Below are 23,301 nucleotides of genomic sequence, written 5' to 3' on the forward strand. Positions count from 1 at the left end.
TAACTACATTTGCTATTAATTATCCCTAAAATAAGTGCAGCTCTATAATTGGAGAGTTGGAATGTCTTTAATTTAATGAGAAGCAAACTTAAAAGAAAAAAGAAGACCAAACAAAATGTAGCATTTTGAATAGTACAATATTCAGCATCTGTGTCCCTAATTTTATATCTGAAATGAGTGTTGAAACCAGGGTGATGGAGACACTACAGAAAGAATGCTGGTTACTTATGTGAAGAGAAGAATCTCTGTCAGATTATTCTAGGGTTATCATAAATATATCCAGAAATAACAGAAGACAAAAATATCTGCAATTGTTAACAGAGAACTCTGTGTGGAATAGGAAGAAAAAAAAAAACCAAAAAAACCTACGCTTCTGGGACTATTTTTATTTCTACAAAAAAGACTTTTACAACATCTTTCATCCTCACCATCATACAAGAGGAAGGTTGTCTGCTTTCCAAGGTTTAATGAGCAACACCTTTGAATAGAGCTGTGGACTTAGAGGCCTTCTAATGAGTGTGGTGCCAGTGGAGAACCGCCATCATCCAAACTGAAAGAAAATACAGCTTAAATAACAGAAAATCTAATGTTCAAGACCGTGCCTGGGAAATTCAAGAGCCCAGCCCTGCCACAGGACCATGAGGCTGCCACAGATGGCAACTTTAAGGTGTTTAATTGGGGCTAACCCTGCCCCATAAGGTGCCTGGTGACTGGGCCAGGCCCTGGGCTTGGTTCCTGATGGGGCTGCTGGGTCAAACCCTGCTCTGTCTTGATTTGTACCTGGGCACAAATCCCGAGGGGATTTGTCAGAGAGCAGAGACCAAGGTGGCAGAAATCTGAAACAGTCTGCTCTCCTTCCCAAAGGGTGAAAGGAGGAGACAAGAGTGCAGCTGAAATCAGTTTTCTAAAAGAAAATAAACCAAGATAGGTTTGGTTATTTGTGGTTTTTTTTTTTTTTTTCAATCTATTCTTGATTTCCTTAATTAGTTGGGACCAACGGCAGCAACGCAAATAGAGTGTGGCATTTAGCTGGACAAAAAGCAAGATGGACTAAACTTCTAATTAGACCTTGTGTATGAAGACAAAAGACATTTTCCAAAATAGCTAAATATTGTACTTTTATCCATAATTAGGGCAGGATATTGCCCCAGAGGATCATGAAGGTAAGAAGACAAAGACAGGGAGAGAGGTTTTTTATAGCTGGGTTTTTTTAAGAGATCGTTAAAATTGTCACTAGAAATTTACTGAAAAAGACAAGTTTGTGGGCAGAAGAACCACAGAATGAGGGAAAAATGCCACAGGAAGGAAGAAGAGTAATTCTAGGAGTAAACAGCTACTTTTAGAAAATACCATCTGTCCTGAATATGAATTTGCCATATACTATGACTCAAAAGATTTTTCCATTGAATTCCCAGATTGGTCTTTGTTCAAAGTTGAAAATCTTAACCTTATTTAGATAAGGTCACATCCTATCATTAATGCATCTCTTCATCTGGAGCCAAGGGTCACTGGGCAGGAAAATCTCCATTTCCAGAGTTCATCTCGACTGCTCCTGTGATCTCATGGTGTCACTGGGTTTTTTCACCTCCATCTGTCCACCTCTGGAACCTGGCAGGACCTGTCTCCCTCGGGAAGGGTGTGGGTTAGCCTGCTCCCACTTGCTAATGCACGTGGAAGATAGAGCAGCGTGTAAACACAGGAGTCACCTCACAGCAGATGCTAAAAATATCATATTGCCTAAAGTCACTGCTGGCAGAGCATGGACAACAGGCAGAGAGGGAGTGACCTTTGCCTTTGGCATGGAAAAGATCCTGGGATGTCCAAACTGCACAGGGGAATGGACTATTTTAGGTAAAGATAAGAAAAATATGATATTAAGCAGCTTCACAAGCCATTTATATTCAATCTTCTAATTACCCACAAACACTGGAGGTGGGAAGTTGTCTTCTGAAATATGTTATTCTCCATCAAAGATTGTTTTCTTCGGGGTTTTCTGTGATATCAGTAGGAAGTCAGAAAATGAGAGGGAAAACAATTAATAGATATAAACATCAATCAAGTTGGAAAACAGGCCTAATGATTTGATCCTTTGAGGGAAGGAGGCAGGCTTTCATCCCTAAGTCTAGGCAACTCTTAAAGGATGAAGAACAGAACAGTGAAGTAAAAAAAGCCAGACCCAGTTGAGTGTTACATGGGAACAAGCTTAGACAGAGACTGTCCCCAAATGGCCTTGTTAGGGACAGAGACTTCCCCCCTGCATTTCCCTGGAAAGACTTCCCTTTGAATAATGAATTTGAGCTAGGGATGGAATCAAGCAGGAACAAAGAGTTTGTCTTGGGTCCAGCCAGTGGTAGCTCCCCACGCCCTTGCAGAGGCAAGAAGGGGACTGTCACCATCCCCCCTGCACCTCTGGAGGGGCCCAAACTGCTGATCCCTCTTGTCACCCACCCAGAGCAGCACCAAAGAGAAGGGCAAGAGTGCCTAACAGGGGTGTGGCACACCAAAAGTCTCTTGTAGTTAATCCTGACTTAATGTGGTTTTTAATAGCGGCCTTTTTATCTGAACATGATAGGGGACAATGGATCCATCAGCAGAAAATGAGAATGAGGGTGAAAATGCTGGGTTTGGCTAGAAAATAAAGCAGCAGGTGCTGTTCCACGGTGTTTGAGGTAAAAGTGACCTTGTCTGGAGATTGCTGAGTGTGGCATAGCACATCTGGGACATAGAGCTTGGCTGATTCCTTTAACTCTGGTTTCACTGCGCTGGAACTTCAGTGTTTTCCATGAATTTTCCACCTAATTTATCCAGGCAGACTTGTGATTACAGTTTTTTTCTTCATTTCTTTGTGTCGACTCAGCAGGTCCTGCTCTGGAGCTCTGCTGCCAAGCAGCACTTTTCCCCACCAGCGGCTTTCTGGCTTTAAGAGAATTATTAGTGCAAAAAACATATCCTCCTTACATTGATGTAAAGGGCATTGCAACACAGCCTTGCTGAGTTTTCCAACACCAGCTGCAAACACTTTTTATGCTGGTGGCCACCCACTTAGACATTCAGAGTCAGATGTCTGTGGAAATTCTCAAATTGCTTCCTATCAACCACACCCTGTTCCCTCTTCCTGCAGAACTGGAATAGGGATGCCCAGGACTCACTCTGTGGTGTGGCTGTGGGCAGGGGCACTCAGCACACACACATGGGCTGTATTTTATATAAACACTGTCCCTTCTCCAAACCCCTGCTCAGCAGAGGAGCCCAACCACAACCTGCTCCTGAACACCAGCACAAAGAACAAATGATGTCTTTCAGCACGGATAGGAGGAGGGAGGGAACTTCAGGGAGCCAAGCTGCTCTTAATTAGCAGTTATCTCCAGCAGCTTGTCTGATTAATGGCTGCACCTCACACTGTGCCTGTAGAAAAGGTGCAGGGAAGGTGCTTGGGAAGTGCTTTGTCCCCCATAATTACTGTGGAGACTGGAACAGTGGGGATCTCTTGTCAGGGTAAACATCTCAGTCCTTCCCCCAGATCAGCACCACAGATATCAACAGGTCCTGGGAGCTGGTTTGAGTGTTGGGACATGCTGGTGCAACTTCCAGGCCACACCAGTCTGCTGAACTGGTTTCAGAAATGTGGGGCTTGGGCACGTCAGGGAGATGTGAGTTGAAAACTGTGTCCTCTCCACCACGGATCTTTGGGCATAAAGGTTCAGGTAATAATAGTCACCAGCCACAAATTTGGAGATCTTGTCAGAAAAGGTGTTTCACCAGCCCCAAACATGGCATTACTATGAACAGGAATGCAGCAACATTTTCCAATCAAAGTTGAATTACATGAAAATTAAAATAATTTCATGGCTATCAGGACAACTCTATTCAAAACCTTGCTTCTCTCTCCTTTTCAGTAACTTTACTTAATTGCATATTCACAAAGTAAAGAAAGGTTTTAAAGTACATTTACCTTGTAAAAATACCAAATCTTCTTTAGAAACGAGTACTGGTGAATTATGAATGAAGGCATGCAGTGCTGAAAGTTCCTGCTTATACATTTTTAAATGTAGCCTTTCACTTCTGATAATACTTTTAAAAACCCACTGGACTGGAGCTTACATTCTATTGCAAAAAAACAGCCACATTCTTTGCCACCACGTTCCCTGATCTGAAGGAGTCACACCTGCTCCAGTCCTGCTGTCCCCCTTGCAGCCTGGAGAAGAGGCCAGCAGGTCTGAGCAAAGGTCACTTCAAAAGGGCAGGAGAGGGAGAATTCATTGCAAATAGCAATTGCAAACTGAGAAGAAAAAGTACAGATTTCAAAATTAAAAAATTAAAAACCCACAAAAATGAATTCAGACAAATTTTCAGCTTTCTGTTTTGACTTATTGCTGGGCAGGATGGTTGCTGGTGTGGACATGCACAACTCTTACCAAGCTTGAGATAAGAAATAAGTAAATTCAAATGACAAGAACAAGGGGCAGAAGAAAACTTCCAGCTTTTCCTTTCCTCTCATGCACTGTCTCTATCAGTCTTTCTTCAGAATGATTTTCATCACTCCAGAGTTAAAGGCCAGGAAGAGACCTCAGACCAGATCTAAACCTGATCTTCCTTCAGTCAACATTTCACCCAGTATCCCCAGGCTGACCCCATAATTATATGACCAAAGCAGTTACCTGAAAGGCAGCTCCAGTTGGTTTGAAACCACAAGGAAATGACAAAGTGATTTGCTCCCTTGGCCGTTCTCCTAAAGCTCTCCATTCAACCCCAGAGCCTCCTCTGCAGCCTGAACGTGTCTCTCCTGTGCTATGTCCCTTCTCACCACGTTATACAGATCCTGCAGTCACGTCCCCTTGCAGCTTTCCATTCAGCTCAGCTTTTTCAATTTGGCAGTGCCGGTCTCTGCTGAGCTCCTGTCAGCCCTCCCAAACCCCTCCATGCATGAACCTCCCATCACAGGTATTTATCAAAAGCAAACTTTCTCTTGTCTGCCTCCTCTCCAGTCAGATCCCACCTAGGAGATTGCCAACTTTGTAAATCTAGGCCTTGTCTAGAAAATTTGTTTTCTAATTGATTGGCATTAATTATAGTCCTGTCCACACATTTTATCTTCATAGGATTCACTCTTCACCTCTTGGATGACAAAAAGTCCCACGAGCAGGAATGGCTGGCCTGATTCTAATACTGATGTAGCAGCAGCATTCTTGTAGTCCTGGACTTTACTGTGTTCAAGCTACCCAAAAATGATTTCTCATGGGCCAGAGAATTCCTTGGCCACTTCCTCCGAGATGCTTAGTGGTGAGAATAATTAAATCTGATTTTTCCTTTAGCAGATGATGCCTAATATTTCCTAGCTGGATGGACCAGGGGGTAACAGCCAAGCCTGTGTGAGAAGAGAGTGGCTTTCCAAATGCAGAAAGTATCTTCTGGATACCTCTCCCTTTCTCATGGCTGCATCAGCTTCAGTATCTCCACCTAGTATTAGGCCAGTGATGTTGCTAGGATATGTTTTTACTTGAAAACAAATATCTTTTTTGTTTTTCTTAACCCTTCCTGCTCTAGATTTTTGGATCTATATCTCCACCTCATTCATTTTCTGTACCAAATGGCATCCAGTTTGAACTGGCTGCTGCCCATCCCTACACACACATTTTCCCATGTGTAAGTTGCTTTTTTCACTCCAGCTGGTGAATTTATTTCATCAGAGGATTGAAAGCAGGCTTTCACCTCAAATTGCTGTTTTCTCTTTTAGGTGGAGATTTTGCATTTTAAGGATTGGCATCTTCCTATTCCCATTTTCTTTCCTTTTTCTTTTGGTTTTTCCATCAGTACCACTTGACAGTGATCAGCTTAGTGAAATATCTCCTTTGCAGCACAACATATACACTACTGTGTTTGTTCACTACAAATTTGCAGTCAGCAACCTGTGCTTCCAAGATACAAACACCCAAAACAATTAAACCAGGTTTCGTACTCGGGTATGTGATTATTTCCCAAATAATCCTCCAAATTGACCTCCAAAACGCATTGCATTTCCTTAGACTCCTGGTTTAAAGGAAAAAATATTTTAAAAAAATAATATAGAACAGTATATGTAGAAACTTAAAGTGCAAAATGTCTCAAGGCACAATACAGTACAGCGTACCAGGTTTTACTAAATATACATAAACTAGGTGCATCAGGCTCCCATCCCTGCACTTAAGGGAATTACCAACAGTGCAGTGCTCCAGTTTCCAGCCATTAGCAATATTCCCTCCTGTAAATGCAATTAAAAAATCTCTGCCTAGCAAAAAAAAAAAAAAAAAAAAAAAAAAAAAAAAAAAAAAAAAAAAAGTCAGAGCAAATTACCATTATTCTCAAATTTTTTATCGGACTGCACCATCTAGAGGGCAGCAGCAGCAGCATCACCCAGCTCGGGAGGGTACCAGTGATGGAGACATTGCTCTGCCCCACAGAAAATACTCCCATACCCCTGCTATCATCAGGGCAGCTCTGCAGGAACACATGTTGCTGAAAAGATTTTCCTTCTTTATGTGAATTGCTGTCAAAGTGAGCAAAGGACATGACCCTGACCTGTGGCCCACCACCTGGAGCCAGCAGCTGTGTGTGTGCTCTTATTAAATTCACATTAAGCTTGGTAGTGACCTCTTATTTGGCAAGGGAAGTATTTCCTGGTTTGCAGTGTGACATCGGATATATCAAACCATTAATCAGTTTATTATCAGGTTATTAACCCATACAGCCATGGCTCAGTACCAGGTCCTGCATTTGGGTCACAACAACCTCCTCAGTGCTGCAGGACTGGGGCAGAGTGGTTGGGAAGCTGCCCAGTGAGAAAGGACCTGGGGGTGCTGATCCACAGGGAATGAACACGAGCAGGTGTGTCCAGGTGGCCAAGAAGGCCAAGGGCACCTGGCCTGGATCAACAGTGTGGCCAGCAGGACCAGGGCAGTGATTGCCCCTTTGTGCTGGGCACTGGTGAGGCCACACCTCAAATCCTGGATTGAGTTTGGGGCCCCTCATGACAAAAAAGACATTGAAGTGCTGGAGCATGTCCAGGAAGCAGCGAAGCTTGGCAAATCCACCAATCTCTGCCTCCAACATGCAGGTCAGTGTGATGTCCCAGACGGCCAGTAAATCCAAATTCAGCTTTCCCATCAGCTAATAAAGAAATCATTAATAATATTAATTCTTTAACATACTCAACTGCTACTAGAACTGTTTGAAATAAGCCTGGAGATTGAGGCAAAAAACTTCCTGATGCAGATAGACCATGTCTTCATGCAATTCTCATTTCTCATGCAACCAGGCCGAGAGAAGAAAGAAAATGCAAGAATAAATGGCTAGAACAGTGCTGGTTACCTTCATTTTAGAGTTCAATAATTTTTAGTAACATTCTCATCCCTGAAAGACCTTGATCCTTCCCCTCTCCTCAGGGAGTACAGCACAGAAGCTGAGTTAAACCTTTCAATGGGTTTTACACAAAAAGCTGTTGCTTTTTTGCTGTCCAGGGGAGAAAAATTATGAATAAGCACCAGGGGGTCTTTAGGCAGCTGAGCTTGGAAAAGGGCTCCCAAATGGTTTCAGTTCTACTCCTGTGTAATGAAACTGAGCAAGCAGAATCTGGGGCCTTCCCCTCCAAGGGATTAAGAGGGATTTGCTCCTGAGCAGTGAAGAGCAGCTGACCTGCAGGAATATCCAGTGAGGGACCCTCTGCTCTTGCCCATGATGAGCACAGAGTAGGACAAAGCTGGAAGGGAGCCCTGCCTGCCTGCACAGGGCAGAGAGGGGCAGTGGGCTCTGCACTCCTTCACCAGCTCCCCACACCCTGCCAGATCCCAGTGCTCCACTGGGAGCATCCTGATACCCTGGCCCAGCACACAGCTGAACCCTTTCTGGGGATATTTTTGTGGGGACAACCTGTTCCAGTGTCACAGTGCTGCCACTTCCTGAATGCAATTTGATGCTCCAACTTGAGCCCAAATTGCTTCTGATGACCTCATGCAATGCAGGTTTTTAGGATGATTTCATTAGCTCCACTGGATTAGCTTCCTCAGAATGGACAAGTTAGTTATTTCTTGTGAATTCTGAGCATTTACAGCAGTTCAACCCTTTGAATCATGTTAAATAAACCCCAAATGGATAATCAAATGCTCCTAACTGGAGCAGCATTCCCATTCCAGCACATCCCCATTTCCCCTCCCATCTCTTCTCCTACCACAGCACAGCTTGTGCCATGTGAGCACCACGACATGGGGGAGCTGATGCCAGAGTAGGGGAACAGGATGAGGAATCTATTCAGCTGAGTGCTCGTCCCTGAAGGTGTTGTCTTTTCCTAGACATCTCCAGGAAACTCAGAGGTTTCCCATCTGGTAGCAAAACACACTGACAAGCTGCAGGGTAGATGTTTGTAAGACTCAGATTGCTGCAACGTGGAGAGGTTTGTAAGACTCGGTTCAAAGAGCTTTACACTGTCCTAAGGAAAACTGGGGACACCCCTTAAACTGAGGAACGGTTGCTCTTCTTTGCTTCTTAAAAATTAAGTTCTAAACTGCCCAAATCAGATATGAATGCACTGGGGTTAGCCAGGCAACAAGCTTCAGATGCAGACTTCAGCAACCAAAAATAACCTTGGGAAACAATCTTCTAAACTCCAGGAGTTAATTAAGAACATGTTCATCCCCTGGTATTCCAGGGGAATTAATCTAAATACATTTCTGGCTCTCTGTTCAATGCTGTTCAGCCCTGTACCAAACAAACATAAAAAGCTGCAATGCTTTTTTTTTTTTTTTTTTTTAATAAGATGCTTTACCCACAAAAGGTAGAGATATATAGGCCATTAACCACAAAAAACTGAGGTGAATTCTGCATGCTCCAAATTTAGAGGGTTTGGGATTCAAGACTTCTACTGAGTTCTATTTCAAAACACAAATAAGAGTCCATGATTCAGATATCCTTTCTACAATCTTCTCATCTTGGTGCCTGATTTTTACTTATGGGTAAAATGAACAAAAAGATGTGTTCCCTCCCCAGCTCAGTTAGTGCAGAATAGCTCAAAGTACATTGTATGACCCATAAAACTCCCAGGCTCCAGTTTTCTCAACCACCAGGGCAGAGTGATGCACTGCCAGCAGATCTCTCTGCAGCACATGCCAGAATAGGATTCTCTGCTTATTTTAAGTGAAAATTTGGCTTCTTTGCATCCTGCTTCCCAGAAACTCTTTTCCCACCCCAGTGTCCTTTGTCAGCACCAATGCATCTGTGTGATTTTCAAGATTGTTTCTGTTTGTCGGCTGCTGCCACAGCACAAATCACCTATAGCAACCCAGAGCCCACCTCAGGTAGCAGAGGGGCTGCTTCAGGTCTTTCCCAAACTCGCTGAGTAAATCACACAAGAGCCACCAGGCCCAGGTAAGTCAGCCAAGACCTCTGATGTTGGGTACTGGTGGAAAAGGTAGCTTGCAGAGTGGGGTCACTTGTCCTGCAGATCCCTGCTTATCATTTTAGCATGGGCAGTGTTTCTTGGGTGGAATAAAACTTGAAATATGAAGTAAAATAACCAGGACTATCTTGTACCATTGCTTCCTTTCAATGGATGCAGGGTGCTGGGCAGTGGCAATACCTGATTTGGAGAGTCATTACATTCTCCATTAGGATCTGAACATTTAAAATCCATTTTTACTATCTTTTTATTTTCCAAATTGACTGGTATTGAAGAATGAGGGAAAAAAAAAAAAAAAAAGTCAATTTGTCAAGACTCCCAAGCAGCTTTAAAGAAATAATGGTTACAATGGTTGCAATAACCTGAGTGTCTCACCTCCACCCACTGATCACCCTGCTGAGGACCAGCCTACAAACGGTAACCCCCAAGTTCCTCCTTCAGACTATCATTAACAACAGGATCTGCAATTAAATACAGACACATTCCTTGTTGTTTCCTGGTCACTGCCTTTGTCACCACCCACACAAGCCCTCCTGCTCTGCTCCCATTCAGCCCAGCAGCTGCCATGGTGTCAATGCATTCAATCCTCTGGGCTCTGTTTTCCAGGTGCAGCTTTGGGCTATTTGGGTGCCCTTGGAGTTGTGGCTGCAGACTGTGCTGTGGGCAGCAGAAGGGGCACAAAATAGCTCTGTTGCTGGTGGAGCTTCATGCTGCAAAATACCTCATAAAATACCAATTTCACCACAGAGCTGAATCGCAGCTGCTGGAAGAGTCGTTGGGCTTTCTTTAGTTTGGGGGCTACTCACCACTATTGGAGCAGGTGAGCACAGAAGATGTTTGATTTAGGAATATCTTCCACATGGTAAAAGTGCTGACTTGGCTGCCCTGTGATTTCCCAGATACTAATTTTTTTGTTTTGGATCATACACAGCCAAATACAGAGTTCCTGAATCTTTGAAGTTTCATAAATTGCTGTTTGCCTGGAAATTCACACCAGCAGCAAAATACTATAAATCATCTTCTATTATTTCCCTAAAAGCATTCTATCCGGAGCTCAGGAATTAGGACCATAATTTCTAAATTCAGAACTCCTGAGAATTATTCATAGGAATTGAGGAACAACTTGGAAAATAAGGAAGATAATAAAGAAAAATAAACTACACTCACAAATACTCATTAACAGAGAGATGTGCTTGTGAATAACCAGTCCTTCACTTGCACACAGCCAAATGAGCTGCTGCAGAAACAGGTTAGTCAGAAAACACAGAGGATTTGACTCTCAAATAACAAAATCTACTCTTAATCAAGACATGTGGTTTACTGAGAACTTGCCTATATATTCCTAAAAGCGCCGTACATCAGATTAATGGGAAGAAGCTGAGCTTCCATTAAAATACTTGGCTTCTTGATGGTCCCATTTTGTTAAATTCACCTGCCTAAAAGACACTGAAAATGAGAAACTTTTCGTGCTACAAGTTGGCTTCAGCCACTTTTAAATCCCAAATTAAATTTCAAATTGAAAAGCTGATGAAGAAAAATAATCTGAAGTCAAAACTTAATGAGAAGCAGGAACAAAGCTGGTTTATATTTATATAGAGAGTCTTTATGACACTCAACCAGCTCAAACATAAACCATGACTTCCCAAACAGGCACACAGCAAAGCTCCCAACCTTGCTAAATTCAGCAGCACTGAGGAGTAGCATTACTCTACAAATATTTTCACCTGAAATTACTGAAGTTGAGGATGCACTTCAGGTGGCAGAGATCAAAGCTTATTTCTCTTCAGACTCTGCCCTGTGCATCAGGAAGCCTCTCATAAGATGAAAAGGATGGAATAAAGCAAGAAGGGTGTTCACACCTCTTTAAGGAGCTATCGCAGTAACCTCAGAACACAATGTTAGCTCTGGTTCTCTGCTGCAAGTGGCTTTCATGTGATGGAAAGCCAAATACTTGAAGGATGATAAATGATGAACGGTGAATGGTAATTCCAATTCAGAGGAAGAGAAGGCAGCTTATGTCTGGCTTTGAGGAAAATGTAATCCCATGTCCCTGACACATTAACCATCAAGTGTTTATCCTGGAAGGAAGTTGAACAGTTTAACTGGTATTATCAAAACATTCACTTTTTTTTTTTTCAGAATGAAGAAAACCCTTGATAATTGACTTTACTTATGGGGAGAAATACATCAAATCAGAATTATGAGTGAGGAGAGGTGAGCTATGCAAGAGAAGAAATCATATTGGTAATAGTGAAATATTATAATCACTTGGTAATTAAGACTTGGGAATCAGATTACAAAATGAAATCCTATTATAAAGATGGCGATTGGGGAAAACTGGACTATCCTAGGAGGTCTGTGCAGTCACAGGTTGCACCTTATGGAGAAATTTGAAGGGATTATACCTGTAGAGAAACCAGTACATTGAGAACCTGGGGGGAGGTAATCCTGCAGCTCTGTTCTGAAGGAAGATGGTGTTCCTGCTGCCATCCCCTTCCCCTAAAGAAATAACAGCACTTGCTTAGGGGCCAGTTTCCAGTTGCTTTTGCCCTGCCAGTTTGATCTGCATTGTTTTGGGATTGTTCATGCAGCTCCCAGAAAACTTCTGCGTGGGAGAGAGCTATGAGTAAGTGAACTGGAATGAATTACTACTTTCAAAGGAAAATAAAATCAGGAAAACAGAGTGGTGCCTCTCCCTATCCCTCCTGTTCCCCGAGGTGCAGGGTTTGTAACAGTGAAGGTGTCAGCAGGGTCCAGGAAGAGGCACTGAGTGACCACTCCCTGCCCTTGGCTGGACCGAGGGATCCATCAGGGCATCCTTGACTCCCACTGACCACTCAGCCTTGATTCAAACATTCCCTGCAGGGTCACAGCTGCTCCCAGGGACTGTCTCTGGTGGCTGGAGACACAGACACTGCTGTGCATAGGCTCCAGCTGCTCAGAGCCCCCTCCCCATCCATGCACTGCATCACCATGGAGCATCAACTTTGCACTTGCAGGACCACGTGTGTCCAGCCAGCTTGGGCAAAGCTTGTGCTCCTTGCATTTGTTTGTTTGTATCTGTCCATTTTGTCCATATCAGAGAATGAAAGCTCCCAGATTGTCTGAAATGTGTGCAAGGCAGATGGGAGGAACAGTTTTGAATTAGTTCAAATTTGCTGTTTTAGATTTGTCAAGTGCTTGTGTGACCCCCAGAAAAATCCCTTAAACCAAGGAATGTGTGGCAGAGAGCTGACAAAGCACCACAGACCCCAGGTCTGGCCCTCCAGCTCCTGAGTAGCTACCTAAATGTTGCAATTTGTGTCTGAGCATAGGAAAGACACCCTGCCTGTGATAGGAATCTCTGGTACCACAACAGTAGACCTTTGCTCAGCTGAGAATCTGCTCCTTTGCTCCAGTGTTGCTCCTCCACGCCTGGCTGACTCTTGCCCCTTCTCCTCTGGAATAATTATGATGGCTGAAAATAAATGTGTGGGACAACTCGTGCCAGTCTCCACAATTTAACAGCACATGGACATTTGTGTGAAAGTGTGAGCCAGGATGTTTCTAATTCTCCTAATTCTCTTGACAAAATGGTTTTATAAATAATCAGGCCTTAATTGTGTGATTCCAGTTAATGCAGAGGGAGTTAATTAACATCTGGAACAAGTTTCCTGGCCCGAGTTATTAGCTGTGTCTGGAGCAGAATTCAAACAATGTATGAAGGGAGGCCTATAGCCAAATGATTCTGGACAGCTGGAATGAGCAATGGCCAGAGGAGGACGAGGTGAGGCAGCTCTGCCAGGGCTGTGTCCATTTCTGGTAAACAAGCTCACACTGAGCTGGGGTGTGAATGTTGTGCCAGCCCAAGAGGTGCTCTGTGTGGCAAAGAATGGGCATCATCTCTCAACTTACCCTCATTTCAAACCCTCTTCCTTCTTGACTCCAAAAGCCCCATGGATCAGGATTTCAGGGGATTTCATAGCTGAGGCAGGAAAAATCCCACTAACACATAAGATAGACCCAGTAACATACAGGATAGATATTAAGAAGAAATTCTTAGCTGTGAGGGTGCTGAGGCCCTGGCACAGGTTGCCCGGAGCAGCTGTGGCTGCCCCATCCCTGGCAGTGTCCAAGGCCAGGTTGGACAGGGCTTGGAGCAACCTGGGATAGTGGAAGGTGTCCCTGCCATGGCAGGGGATGGAATGAGATGAGCTTTAAGGTCCTTTCCAACCCAAACTATTCTGGGATTCCTTGGCAGGTCTCTGGTGCAAGCTTGCACATCCCTCCAGTGTTTCCATCTGCAATCTCAGAGAGAGAGATTTAAATTTGTTCTGCTAAGAAGGAGAAGAATACCAAATCACAAGCACACAAACTCTGAACCTCTGCCTCATGTATCCATATCGAAGAGAGAAACAGGGATGTGTCCTTTTAACCACCAACATCCCTCCAGCAGAAAGGTGCTGGACAAAACAAGGACAGAACATAACATTTTAATTGTCATTTTGGGTCAATCAACCCAAACAATTTTGTCCAACCAAAAGTGATTATTTAGTTATTTTCCAATTACTTATAAAGCTTTGAAAATATCTTTCCATTACATTTGGGTTTAAGTAGAAAATGTGTTTTAAAAAAATCCAGAATTTCACTTAGTAAGTGTCTAAAAGCTAGAGACTTGCCCATATTCTCCCCCCACTGTCTCTGAAGCCATGAATTCATCACAGCAAATGAGTCACAACACAAGAGTAGGTAGGACAACTGACTTTTCACCCTGGAAATCCTCCTTTTCCTATTTTTCACTGCCAAAACACAACAGAGAAACTCCAGAACTGGATCTTCACATATACCTTGTGAATCCCCTTATCCAGCTAGGGCAGGGATAATATGTCTGAGTGTCTGTAGTTGCTCCCTGATTTACCACCTCTGATGGGATGAATTCTCATTGAAGGTTTCTTATCCACGTTCCTGTTTTGGTAGAAACACATGCTGTGTTTTATGCATGAGCTTTACACTGCTGCAGCTAGAAGGCATAGAGATGTGGAATGCTTCTCCAAATAACCCCCTAGCTAGGAAATATAAACAATTCTCACTGAACTCCGGCAGAAAACCACAAATTGTGGTGGAAATTTTATTTCCATGAAGTTCTGCATGTGAACACAAAGGAGATGCAGAAGGGAAAGGAATTCAGCTGATGGATGTGGGTGAAGCAGAGGGAAATTTAGGGTGAAATTCAGGTGGGCAGTGAGGCAAGGCTCATCCTTTCCCTTGGAAAAAGGATCAGCAAGTTGAATGCCATAAGATCTCTCACAGGGCGAGCCAAATACCCATCCGAGTTTGAGGAAGTCTCCTCCTCATCCCATATCAAAATAACTATGAGAAAAAGTGCATAAGAGCCTGCATTCCCCCATTCCCTTCTTCACCAGAGAGACAGATGTTGTACTAAAAAGTGCTAAGAAAGAAAGCAGCTTACTGCTGGTGTAGGTTGTTGTTGAGGGATTCAAAGCCTGCTGAAGGACACCGCTGGTGTCCACTGATTTAAACTGAAAGAGAGCAGATTTAGGTTGAATAGAAGAAAGAAGCTCTTCCCTGTGAGGGTGGGGAGGCCCTGGCACACGGTGCCCAGAGAAGCTGTGGCTGCCCCACCCCTGGAAGTGTCCAAGGCCAGGTTGGACAGGACTGGGAGCAACCTGGCATAGTGGAAGGTGTTCCTGCCATGGCAGGGGGTGGGAGTGAGATAATCTTAAAATATCCCCTCCATTCCAAATAATTCTATGATTATATGACAAATTTAAAAGGTTTGGAATAAAGTCCTAAACTGCAGCCAAGTCTGAGAAACAGCAGAAGAAGTTGTGCTGCTGGGAGACACCAGTCTACACCAGTAAGAAGATGGAATGCCAGCATTCAGTCCTAAACTCTGAGGTGCTCCCTGTTATTCTATTATCCCATAATGAGCAGTAATTCAGCCCTGTTTGGATTTATGACTTGTCTGAATTTCATGTACAACTTTCATGATCTCTGTCATAATTACAAAAATTGCAAATAACTTTTTAATATCAATGTTTAAAAAATTAGTCAAATCTTTCACGGCATTTTTATTGCCTATTTACTATCTCAAATCAAATGGTTTACAACTCTGTGTTCTGAAAATATACAACATGAGAAAACACTAGCTTGGCAAAATTATGCTTTTATGATAGTGACAGGGGTGAGTTATACTTGCTCTAGTTAAATTGTAATGGCTGCACAGATGCTGTGAAAAAAAGCTATTGAGCAACATGTTCTGCCACCATAAGCATGGCACCTGCTCACTCCACCATGGTACATACAAGAGCATGTTAACATTTCTTTATGAATATTATTTTCAAGGATTATAATTGGACCATAAACACTCACTTGGGAATAAAATATAAGCATGCAGGCTTTAAAAATTACCTTGAGAAATAGTCTGCCAGTTTTGCATATATGGATTTCAGAAGCAAGTTTATGAGAAATTGTATATAATTTGTTTCTGATCTTGTAGGACTCAGAAATGGTTTGTGTTCTTCTTAGGGTCTGTATGAATTTGCAGCAGGTGATTGTAATGATATTTACAGAGCCAGTAACCAAACCCCCAGCTCTCAGGAAGTGACAATGTCTGTCCCCAGATGATGTGTGACACAAATGGCAGTGGCAGGAGTTTCCTGTGTCTTGCCAAGCTGCCCCTGCACCACCCACCCATGGTCCCACTCACCCCTGAGGTGATGCCCAAGGACACCAACCCATGATCTGACCCCTTTTGCTCAATTTAGCCTCACAAGCAAGCTGCTGAGATGGAAATTTAATCCAAGTGTATTTCCCACTGGAGTGGGTGAGGAATACAGTGGCCATGAGCTGAAATGCACACTGCAGATGTGTTAGAGATGGACAAGTGGGTGGCACTCACCCCTGCAAGAAAATACAGGAATAGAGATAATTAAAATTGCTACATACATGACACAGTAATTTGCTCTAATTCCCATTACAGAAAATTTCATCTATTAAATACTGTCAGTAAATATGTGAGGATGTTGGTCAAAGTGTGTTGTCTGACTTTTCTTAAGCCAATTTTCATAAATAGAATACAAAGAACTGAAAAAAGAGTGCTTAGAGATTGGGTAAAAGCAATCAACCAATGTAGGTCTGCTTTTTGAAATTGTTGTAAATCAGAAGCAAGACCCTTTTTAGTCTTTAGTCTAAGTTACTGGAATTTCAGTGAGGTAAAACACCTCCAAAGAGAAGAACCACTGCTAAAAATCAAAGTGGACATCTTCTTGTGTCAAGGATCATGGGTTTTAGGGAGGGAGAATCTTCCCATATCTGTGACTTGGCTTCTTCTTTACTTTAAACCTCCTAGTCCAGCTGGACAGAGTATGAATGAAGATCAGACATTATATATTTAGTTTTCCTCCTCTGAATCTCCTCTATCTTAGTATTAAAGCCCTGCTAACGCCTTAGGCACCAGTACTGACCCTTTGAATTAACACCTCCTCCTGCAGTGGATGTTTCATGCATATGCCTATTGATGTATTTTAGAGTGCAGATAATTTTTATGTTGGCTATCTGCTCTGGTTTAATATTCCCAAGAAAACATCTCATCTATGTGTTTTTCTCATGCCATACACTTCCTCCTATGCCCTGCTACAATGTCTTGCTATATTCCACACAAAAAGCCTTCTTATGTCCATCTTTGTCAAAACTCTGGGAGCCACTAAAGCATCATTTTAAAGGGCTCTTTATCACTCAGATGAATCTTCCCTTAATTGTACCCTTTAACTACAAAAGGGGTTTGGGCACATCCTTTGTATGAAAGATGCTACAGAAAACAAAAGTTGCATTGCTAGTGGTTCTGATTTTATATTTCCATCCAGGGAAACTCTCTGCACACCAATTTGCTTTCTCTTTTGCAAAACCCATTTCCTCCTGGGGCTATTTCCTGGGACAGAGCTGTCTTCAAATAATTTAATTATCATGTGGCACACACCTTCTAAGTCCCCCCTGAAATGGTGCGTGATGCCTTTGGTTTACATCACTTGTTGGAAAACACTCCAAAGCATTGAAAAACTATTAAATTGTTACAGTATTGGATGCCAACACACAGGGCTATTAGTCTAATTCATCCTTCAGATCAAAGCCCACACAGGCAGCTCTCCTGCCTACAGCTATTTTCCTTTTACTTTCCTGCTTGACAGTAGTCCCTCATATCCCTCTGTTCTACTTTCTTTGAACATACAGATTTTCCTTTAGTCATGGAAATATAATTTATGTCTATTATACTGCATTATAGATTGCAGATCAGGACAAGCGTGCATTACTGCTTGGAACGTCTGTTTATTGTACGTCGGTTTTCTAAAAATAAATAATTAAGAAAGCCACCCTCCTCCGCTGGGGAGAGAAAAATTCAGAGGGGGAGCACTCGGGGGCTGCGGGGAGCTGCGCTCCGTTCTCAAAGTTTAATTTCCAAGTAGAGACCTTGAAGCATGATTTATTAACATCACGCTGTTTGCCTTTGTCACGTTGTGGATGTGGCGGGGGAGCGCTGGCCCCTCTCCAGCCGGGACCACCCAGCGAGCGGAGCGCGGCTACCGGCACCGCGCACACCCCGCAGCCGAGGTTCACCCCAGCCCACAGCCCCGGCAGCCTGCCCGTGCCACCCCGCTGGGGGCAACAGCAGCAACAGCAAGAACAGCACCCCCCAAAAAATAATATCCCAACAGAGGGGCTGCCTGGCACGCGAGAATTGCAAAAACAATCCCCACCCCATCACGGAGAGTGTGTGTGCACGGAGGAGAGAGAGTGTGAGGAGGGGGGAGAGAGGGAATAAGACAGACAGAGGGGAGGGAAGAAGGGAGGAGGGAGTCCGAGCTCTGAGAAACATCACTCCATCTCTCTCACTCCACAGGAGCTGAGCAAGGAGCAGGACGATGTTTGACAACACGCAGTACCCCTATAACTGCTTCAATTATGATGGGGATGATTATCCTACCTGTAGTTCTGACGAAGAGAAGAAATTCACCAGACCAGCGTACAGGTAAGATGAAGTTTTTCCAAGTCCCCCTGTCTGTGGTGAGGTTTCTGAGCTCTGGGCTGGTGGGATCACAGCTCTCAGGGAAGCAGGGGGCCAGGTGTGTGCAATGGGTCTGGCCCTGGTGCAGGCGCTGCAGTGGGCAGGTTTCCCCCTTTCTGTGTGTGAAGTGTTCATGATTTGTTTCCTCCCATGAGGGGTCACAGCAACTCTGGCATGCCCTAAGGACTCCAGATCTCAGACAGTCTCCAACCTCCAGGACCCCTGGGAGAAGGGAATTAAATGTTAAATGTGCCCAGAGGTGAACTGGATGCAGAAAATCCCGGTGTGGTGGGAAGAGGCAGGTTGTAAGTGTTTACAGGGACACCCAAGGTCCTTTCCATGAGCAGGGCTGGTCTCCAGTGACAGTGACTCTGAGCCTGCTCTGCCTCACTGCAGCCTTCCTGCTCAGGGAAACTTTTCAGACGGAGTTGCAGAGGCGTGCGATTGATCCTGTCCCCTGCACTGAGTGCCAGGGCAGGCAGCCCTGAGGGCTCAACGCCTGGCAGTGACCCTGCCGTGTCACCTGGGGCTCCCAGAGGACAGGCAGTGACCACACTCAGGACTTCTCCCTTGGGTCAGGGCTCAGAGCCACCGGGGGAATTTTGGAAGCAGGATATAGGCACACATGTACCCATGTGGTCCTAAAAACTGAGTCTGTGAGTAGGGCGATGGTGTAACAGCAAGTTTTCCTTTTTCCAGCTACATTGCCTTAATTGCAATGGCCATCCAGCAAAGCCCTTCAAATAAAGTCACCCTCTCTGGCATTTATGACTTTATAATGAAGAAATTTCCTTACTACAGATCAAATCAAAGAGCCTGGCAGAACTCCATCCGACATAACTTATCGCTTAACAGTTGTTTTGTGAAGGTAAGATCAGTTACTGTGTATTTACATACACACTGTGCTTGGCTAAAAAATTATAGGCAGCAATAATCTCATCACTAGGAAAGAAGGGAAACAAACAGCTGAGCTGCAAATCACTTAAAATCTGAGTTGTCAATTACAGAGATAAGGAATATATCCTTGTCTGATCTATGCTAATAGATAACAAATTGAAGAGGATGGGGCTTACATCTTACTCATATAATGACAGAGAATAGGCTTAAAAGTCTTGTCATATGTGTTTACACCATTCTTAAATGTAAATGAATGCAGATGCTAAACAGCAGCATCTGTAACACATGCAAACACTGAACTGCCTTTAAATAAATACAGGTTCCCAGAACAGAAGGGAATGAGAAGGGGAAAGGAAACTATTGGAGCTTTGCAGCAGGATGCGAATCCATGCTGGATCTCTTTGAAAATGGGAATTACAGGAGAAGACGGAGGAGGAGGAACGTGAAAAGGGAACACAAGGAGCAGAGACCGAGCAGAGGGAAAAGTCCTTCATCCCCCAGTATCTCGTCTGTGGACTCTGCTTTGAACAACATTTCCTCTTCTGAAAGTAAACATGAAAGAATTGAACCGGGCCCAAAACTTCTGGAGCCTTGTGGGTTTGCTCCAAACAGCGTGACCAACAGGCAGAGCCTAAGCAATTCCTCCTTAGCAAAATCGGATTCTGAAATCAAATTTAGCATCGATTACATCCTTTCAGCCCCCGACCCTTTGCCTGTCCTGAGATCTCAATATAACATGCAAGAAAATAAATATCACCTACTGGAGGCCCCACATATTAATCTCCAGTTCTGGACAATGTGATGTTATTTTTTCATGGTAACAAAGTCTGAGTCACAGTGTGTTCAGCAGCCTCATGTCACTGAAGATCAGCCGCCTGCCTCCTCATTTTCCTCCCAAGCCGTGCTCAGAAAGGGTTACAGACTCACCAGCTGATGCCCTGTCTGTACCCAAGGAACTTTGCTATGATTAAAGCATAAATAACTGTTACCAGTATAGGTTTTCACCATGCTGAAATTTATGAAATTCCAGCTTTATTTTATAAACTGTCATGGACATCATTTAGCACCACAAAGAATTTCCTTTCTCAAGCAGAATCCGACAGAGAAGAGACTTGCTTATCATCCACTGCTTTATGAAAGACAAAGTGAATTGGATCCCACTTGCAGTGGTGGAAATTAGGATTAACTCCACTGGAGTATATAGGTCAGAACTTAAGCTGATCTAAAACAGTGTAATTCTGTCGACTTACACTGGCTGGGAATGTAGGGGGGCGAGGGGGTGGAAATTTGTTTCTTAAAAGGAATTACAGAAAATCGCCCTGTCTTCCCTTATTTTTTTCTTTTAACATCATACTTCAAACTGTTTTGCAGCTTTAATTCATTGTTCATTAGGGAATGTAGTTACTGATAAGTATTTCAAGTATATTTTTGTTTATATTCAGGGCAGAATTGTTTAAATTGTTGAAGTCAAGTTGTATTTAAAATAATTCCAAGAGAGCTAATTACATGGATGCTGAACTCTGGTAGACTTTGATATGTAATGTGACAGTCAAAGAGTCTCTTAATGCCTTGGTTAAAAAAAGCCCCAATACTTTTTCCCTTGTACTATCAGAAATCTTCCTGAGATGCTGCAGAAAAGTCCTTGACCATATTTCATTTAGCAAGTGTGAAGGGAAACCTGGCACTGCAAAAATCTCTGTCGAGTGTTGAGCAAAGCTAAAATTCCACCTACCTGCTCTGAGACAAGTTGCATATCCCCATTAAACAGATTTTTATTGATCCTTCTTGCAAGCAATTACCAAAGTGGTGCTTGATATGATTTCAGCTAAACTGGTGAGATTTATAATTTCCAGATATCAATGTTAGCTCATGAGCTCCATTTCTGAGAAAGCCACTTCATTACCATTTCATTACCATACATGCAGTGGGATATTTTGGAACAGAACCTGATGGACAATGATGAACTGTAATGAGCTTTTAAGAAGTTGCTTTTATACAACTTGTTCACAATGAATTGCTTCCCAGAACATAAACAGTGTTAGCAAAGGCTCCACAAAATCCTGGCTTTGACTTGGCTATTACAGTCTTCACCTACTGCAGATAAAAGGAAAAAAAGGATAAGAATTCTGATGGTTTTAAGCAATTAAATACAGTGATAGAATTATCTTTGCAACAGGAACTGAAGGTAAATGAAGGTATATGAGATAAAATTCAGCATAGAGGTATGCTCAGGCATGACTTGAATTTTTATGCAGAAGCTTTGGCATTTCACTAAGTTATTTTACATTGTGTCTAATATATACTGTACATTTATACTATATATTCTTATATATTGTTATTGAGAAAGGGAGCAATATCACTGCACTTATATGTTGTAAAAATGCATGATGTATGTTGTCATGATGCTGAAACTCCTGCCATATACTTAAAATTTACCAGCAGTGGTATTTCACACTGATTGGTAATAAATGCCCATTTTTTGGAAAACTATAAAACTTGTTCTCTCTTCAAGAATTTCTACAGCACGCAAAAGTCTTTGCTTCTTCTTCAGAAAAGAGGAAATGGAAAATCATGTCAATTACATCACTGTATGTCTTCCAAACTTTGAAGGGATGATTTATTGAGACCAAATTCTGCCTTCAAATGGGAGCTTTCAATTCTCTGTGAATCAGCAGTTATTCTGGGTGAAAATCTGAAAGCAAAATTTGTCTCTTCAGACCTGATTGATCTGCTGTTTACATTGATGTTAGAAAAAGAAGAAAACCTCTGGGGGGACTGCACAGATGGATTCTCATTTGAAGAGGGACGAGAATTTGCTCCTTTGGTGTTTATGCTCAGTAGTAAATAGGTGTGGGAAGAGCATGTCCTCACTTAGTGCTTCAGTGTTTGCATGCACTCATTGTGGGTGGGTACTTGTGCACCTCTGGGATCCTGCCTACAGATAAATACTCTGTTTTATGCACAGATCTTTTTTTTCCTGATTGTTTTAAACATGGCAATGCTGCTGTTGGGCTGAAAGTTATGGTACACACCTGCAGTATATTTGAAATACATATTTTCTGCTGTGAAACATGCAAATATGATTGTTACTATGTGTTCTTGGTTGATGCTGTTAACAAGAGATAATTCAGTGACAGCAAAAGTTCCTCCTGAGGAACACCTGGGTGAGGTGAACATTGTGGGCTGCTGAGACCAGTGGAGAAGCAGTTTATGGCTACTAATCAATGTAGAATTAATGCATTAGGAAAGGCAGAAATACACCCAAGTGGATTTACAGCAGAGACCCAAAGCCATTTTCTGTAAGATGAATTAATATTCACAAATAGCCATGTCCTTTGCTCACAGTAAAGTGCCTGCTAGGAAAGACTGTCATAATTTAGTTTCCCTAACATATAATCAAAGAAATTTGTGTACAAATAGGTGTTAACATTTGTTTTGCAAAGGATATCAATCATATTTCGAAAAATGAAGGGACATATTTCAATTTACCCAGTATATTATATTCTGACGACTCCAGAAAGGTTTCCAGCAGTTAAAGTGAATGGCATTTAATATAGAACAACATAACAGGGGTGAGGGCTAGACGTGACCTTATTCAAATGTCGTAGCCATTACAAAGCCATTCCCAATGTAATTATAATTAAATACTTTATGCCTTTCTTGCAAATCCTCTGATCGATCATTGATATTAACATTAATATTGTATTACCCCCGAGCAAATATCTCCCACACAAGTGTTATGGATCACCAGGTTTCCATTAACAAAGTTGTGAGCTATTGCCGTGTGCTGGCCGTGGATAAATTTACGTAAATTACTTTTTCTCAGGGAAGAGGGGGAAAAGTCTGGGTTTCTTTCTGCTCTGAATCAAGAGCTATTTCTTCAGCTCCATCACAGCCTGCCACTTGCATAAAGGAAAAA

General features: G+C 42.8%; 1 protein-coding gene across 1 annotated transcript; it reads left to right on the forward strand.

Annotated features, from left to right (window-relative positions):
* Positions 1-18,342: 18,342 nt before the first annotated feature.
* FOXL3 (forkhead box L3) lies at positions 18,343-22,411 on the forward strand. The gene is made up of 3 exons (XM_053957747.1): positions 18,343-18,449; positions 19,185-19,353; positions 19,702-22,411. The coding sequence occupies exons 1-3, from the start codon at positions 18,343-18,345 to the stop codon at positions 20,182-20,184; spliced, it is 759 nt and encodes a 252-aa protein (XP_053813722.1). The 3' UTR covers positions 20,185-22,411.
* The last annotated feature ends 890 nt before the right edge of the window (positions 22,412-23,301 follow it).

The sequence above is a fragment of the Vidua chalybeata genome, chromosome 16 (genome assembly GCF_026979565.1).
Source record: "Vidua chalybeata isolate OUT-0048 chromosome 16, bVidCha1 merged haplotype, whole genome shotgun sequence".
Lineage (NCBI taxonomy): Eukaryota > Metazoa > Chordata > Aves > Passeriformes > Viduidae > Vidua > Vidua chalybeata.

Bases quoted from the DNA above. Each gene is read 5' to 3' on its own strand.
- FOXL3 (XM_053957747.1), top strand. From the start codon at position 18,343: ATGTTTGACAACACGCAGTACCCCTATAACTGCTTCAATTATGATGGG. The intron at 18,450-19,184 runs GTAAGATGAAGT...TCCTTTTTCCAG, and splicing joins TTCACCAGACCAGCGTACAG to CTACATTGCCTTAATTGCAA. The intron at 19,354-19,701 runs GTAAGATCAGTT...AAATAAATACAG, and splicing joins TTAACAGTTGTTTTGTGAAG to GTTCCCAGAACAGAAGGGAA.